The following is a 4,788-nucleotide window of genomic DNA, read 5'->3' on the forward strand; positions in this document are numbered from 1 at the left end:
TCCCCGTGTGACTTGTCGGTACTGCCCGCGCTGAGGCTGGCCATGGCGCGGCCGGGGGCCTCTTACGAGCTGGCAGTGCCGCCCCGCCCCGCCTGCACCTACACGAGCTGCTACTGGTAAGGGCTGCCGGGGCCGGGGCTGGGGCTGGATGCAGGGCTGGAGCCGGGTCAGGAGCAGGCGGAGCCTTGAGGCGCTGGGCAGCGAGAGTCGAGAGCGATAATCGCGCATACCTCGGCTCGGAGGCTTATCTGAAGCAGGTGTGTGACCTGGAGAGCCTCTGGCATAACTAGAATTCACACCTAGCAGGCATCAACTTTTGGCTCGCTCCTGTTCGCTAGAAACAGGAAAAGAATAACCAATTCTTGTGTTTTGCAGTGAAGAAAATGTTTGGAAGCTTTGCGACTACATCAGGAGTCAGGATCAATACCCTTTAGAAGAATTTTATGCTGTTTTCATATCCAAAAAAAAGATGGTGAGTGGATGAGATGTGATCTGAATCCAGCTATGGAGAGATTCAGGCCTTTAGACCACAGCCCGGTGTAGGTGAGAGGTGGTCTAGGCCCTTCAGACCACAGCCTGACACAGGTGGGATGTGGGTCCAGGTGTTTTAACCACAGCCTGACATAGGTGAGACATGGATCCCCAGGCCTTAAGGCTGCAGCCCAGCCTGTGAGATATGGTCCAAAACCCTCTTGTAGCTCTCTGGCTCAGAGGCATGCAAAGCACACCACATGAGGTCTTTCGGTTATCTCATGCAGAACCGTGGGAGGAGGTACTATGTCCTTTGAGTTGTGGGGGCAATTCTTCCGTGTAATTTGTCAAGTTTAGGTGAATGATTATATTAGGTGGTCCAGAATAGTGTCTCCCAACCTCATGCTACTGAAAGACAAAAACTAGAGAAAACTGCAGCACAAGATGTAAGCTGATGAATTGGGTAGGTTAAGAAAGAACTGAACAGTTAACCTGAAATTCATCTGTATATATGTGAAAGGTTTTATTCACTTCAGACTTATTCACTTGACTTTCAGATTCCACTCTGGAAGCAGAAATCGGGACATGGAGATGAGCCTGTTGTCTGGGTAAGGCATTCTGTTCTCTCAGTAATTTCAGGTGCGTGCTTCTGTAGCTGTTAGGTGCAGGATCAGCAATGGACAGCGTTAGCCATCTTCACTGTAACAAACCATTAACGTTTGTGTTCCATCTGAACATAAAAAGAAACCTGTTTTTTACTGTGAGGATGATGAAGCACTGGAGCATATTGCCCAGAGAGGTTGTTGGAGTCTCCATCCTTGGAGATAGTCAAAAGCTTTCTGGACACAATCCTGGTCAGCCTGCTTTTGATATCCTTGCTTGAGCAACGAGTTGGGCAAGATGATCTCCAGACACCTCTTCCAACCTCAACCACTTTATTGTTTTGTATTAATGTTTATTCTCTTACAACAGGTTTATAAAGACCCTAAATCTGGTGCTCCTTTTTACCATTCACGATAAATGAACAGCGAGACAGGCAGTAAAATCTACAGGTGACAAACCTTAACATTGCTAAGAGTACATAACAGATTTGTGAAAATTATTATCTGGACATTGTTGAAGCTGCCAGCTTCGCAGAATATTAAGTAGGTGTTTGTACTGCTAAGAGGTAGATGGATGAAAATATCCGCGTAGGTCTGACAGAGGATAGAAAAATATAAGCAGTGTATGTCAGCAATTAAACTGACCCATAAATGGGGATTTTGGAGTGTCATTTCATCAATTAATGTAATTCAGTAATTGCCACTACAGAATTCTTTTCAAATATGTATCATTACAGAGTTCCTTCAGTTATGTGGCGTGACAAAACCCTCTGTTTCTTGTGGCAATTTCTGTTTGGGAAATTCTGCAAAATAATCTCCAAACTCTTTAAGTTCTGTGATTTCTCAATCATTAATTATCTCCCAAAATATTGGTATATTTATGGTTCAGAAAAGGTTTAGTCTAAAAGAGATCCAAGTGTTAGGCAGATGATCTAGATAGGAATAGGAAAGTCAGGAAAGACCACTGCAGAATGTGAATTTCTCATAAAAATTCATGGATCGAAAGGCATTTTAACTTAGATGTTTCAGTGGATCATAGGATATGTAAAGCTTGTAGGTTTTTTTTCCTTATACTCTGTAATAGGTTCTTCTAAATATTGTTGCATACATTTGTATGTGTATGTTGGTCTGGCAAAAGTAGTTTGCCCAAGATTTTTTTCATTCCAATAGCTTCATGTTTCTGTTTAAGATTGAAAGTGTCAGAAGACAGCGCTTCAACTTTTTTTGTGAGTGGACTTAACGTAAACTTTAATAAGCTGTTAACAGCTACCTTCAGTTTAATTTCGGAAAAGAGCAGCGTACATACGTGACACCTAACATAAGGAACTGCAGTTTCTCCAAACCTCCACCATACCTGTGTTTCTTACAAGTTAAGGAATAGAATCATAGAATCATAGGATGGTTTGCGTTGGAAGGGACCTTAAAAGATCATCTAGTTCCACCCCCCCTGCCATGGGCAGGGACACCTTCCACCAGACCAGGTTGCTCTAAGCCTCATCCAGCCTGGCCTTGAAGACATCCAGGGATGGGGCATCCACAGCTTCTCTGGGCACCCTTTCCAGTGCCTCACCACCCTCTCCAGGAAGAACTTCTTCCTGATATCTAATCTAACCCTCCCCACTTTCAATTTAAACCCATTACCCCTTGTCCTGTCTCTACAGGCCCTTGTAAAAAGTCCCCCCCAGCTTCCTTGTAGCCCCCTTCAGGTACTGGAAGGCTGCAGTAAGGTCTCCTCGGAGCCTCCTCTTCTCCAGGCTGAACAAGCCCAACTCTCTCAGCCTGTCCCCATAGCAGAGGTGCTCCAGCCCTCTGATCATCTTCGTGGCCTCCTCTGGACTCACTCCAACCGGTCAATATCATTCTGCACCTCAGAAGGATATAAAATAAAACTGCAGGATATAGAATAAAACTGCACCTCAGAACCCAGGTGTCAAGACAAAATAGTTGACTTGAAAATATGTGATACAGTAGCCAGAGGCATTTTTTTCCCAGCCTCAAGGCTATCACAGGAATTTGTCTCACTCTTGATGTGAGCAGTTTGCTGCTTTTTCAGTGGCATGCTGTTTTTTCAGCTGCTTCTGGCAGCTAAACACTCAGCACTCAAATTTACAGACCGTGTTACTGTAACAGGTACAACATCTCTGATTAGGAGAGATCACTAGATAATGTTAATATTAAGCCATCATCATGTATTGTTGCGAGCCTTTTGTTAGGGCTGGTCTAAGCCAAAAATGGTTATCTTGGTCAATGCTCGCATTTTGGTGTGGGACATGAAAAAGATTGGCTGTTTTCACAGGACTAGTGTACACTTTAGCTGTCCAGGCTTAAATCAAAGGAGGCTGCAGAGGGATGGGGAGAATACCAAGGTTTCTTGACAGGCACGATAGGTGAGACAGGCATTAGGAAATCTCTCTCCTGGTGCCAGAAATGTTACAGGCTTAGTACTTCAAGGGCAGAAAGCAGGATTTAAAGGAAGGTTTTGTAGTTTCTGCTTTAGGAAGCATTTTTTTTTTTACTCCCCTTTGCCAGTTTCTCATTAACAGCTGTTTAACTAATGGCAATTACTCTTCTTCCCAGGACTACCATGTTATTCTACTTCATGTTTCCAGCGGGGAGCAGAACTTCATTTATGATCTTGACACGGTGTTGCCGTTTCCATGTCCTTTTGACGTGTACAGTGTGGAGGCCTTTAGGTTGGATGACAGCCTTCATCCAGAATTTCACAGGTGACAACATAAAAGATGAAGACCATGAATGCTATTTCATTAAAATTAAGTTGAAGTTCCTTTTGTGGATGCATAGCAACAAAAGTTTTTTGCTATACTCCACTAAAAAAAATGCACTGTGTTGTTTTTCTAAAGCTCTTTACCTTAGTCCTAAAAAGCTCTATTCTTTAAAAGTGTAGTTTCTTGTTAAATAGTTAACGGCTTGATATGATACTGCTGACTTATGTGTTTAATGAAATCAATGCGCCTTAATGGGAGGAAGGGGTTCTTGTTCGAAGTGGCTAATGTGGTATCGTATGCACATGTCTTGATACAATTTTGCCTTATTATTTAGGAAAATCAGAATGATTCGAGCAGATTTGTACTTGAAGACGTTCGCTTCCGACAGATCCCATATGAAAGATGCAAATGGGAAATGGCAGAAGCCTCCTCCTTCATACCCTTGCATTGAAACTGCTGGTAAGCTGCCAGAGCTCCTTTTTCCTGCTTACGGTGTGGAGTGACATAGTCCAAGATGCGCACAAGAAATAAATAGGCTTCCACAACATGTGTCTGGAAACACATCCAGTTAGCTTATTATTTCATATGGGGGGAAAAGAAAAAGGGCTGTGAAGCATTTGGCACTTGCTTTTCTGAACGTGTAAAGTGTAGTATGCCTCCTGGCATTTACCATTATCAAACCTTAATTACTGCTCTTCATAAACTGAGCAGAGAATGAGAGGTAAGTAATACTGTTCTCTCGTTAGAGCACAGAGGCCAAATAATTTCCTTAGGGTGGCAAAGTGAATTTTTAACCCACTGCTTATACCACACTTTAGCTGGCAGGTCCCATCCTGCCAGAACAGGTTATTTTGACATGAGGAGGTTTTCAGGCTCTGCTCAGCGTGCTGGGTTTGCCTGCATGAGGTGTTTCAAGTTTCTCTACCGGGTGAATGGACCTGAGGACACTTCAAGGTGCCAGCTGGCAAGTCAGCTATTTTTTCCCCAAA

The 4,788-nt window shown here is 43.5% G+C and overlaps 1 protein-coding gene across 1 annotated transcript; it reads left to right on the top strand.

Annotated features, from left to right (window-relative positions):
- Positions 1-42: 42 nt before the first annotated feature.
- WDYHV1 (WDYHV motif containing 1) lies at positions 43-4,258 on the top strand (the record flags this gene model as incomplete). The annotated part of the gene is made up of 5 exons (XM_010160940.1): positions 43-116; positions 376-472; positions 1,029-1,079; positions 3,651-3,799; positions 4,134-4,258. Coding segments are annotated over exons 1-5 (496 nt in total), but the record flags the coding sequence as incomplete, so codon positions are not given.
- Between the last annotated feature and the right edge of the window lie 530 nt (positions 4,259-4,788).

This window comes from Eurypyga helias, unplaced genomic scaffold (assembly GCF_000690775.1).
Source record: "Eurypyga helias isolate BGI_N326 unplaced genomic scaffold, ASM69077v1 scaffold49241, whole genome shotgun sequence".
Taxonomy (NCBI): Eukaryota; Metazoa; Chordata; class Aves; order Eurypygiformes; family Eurypygidae; genus Eurypyga; species Eurypyga helias.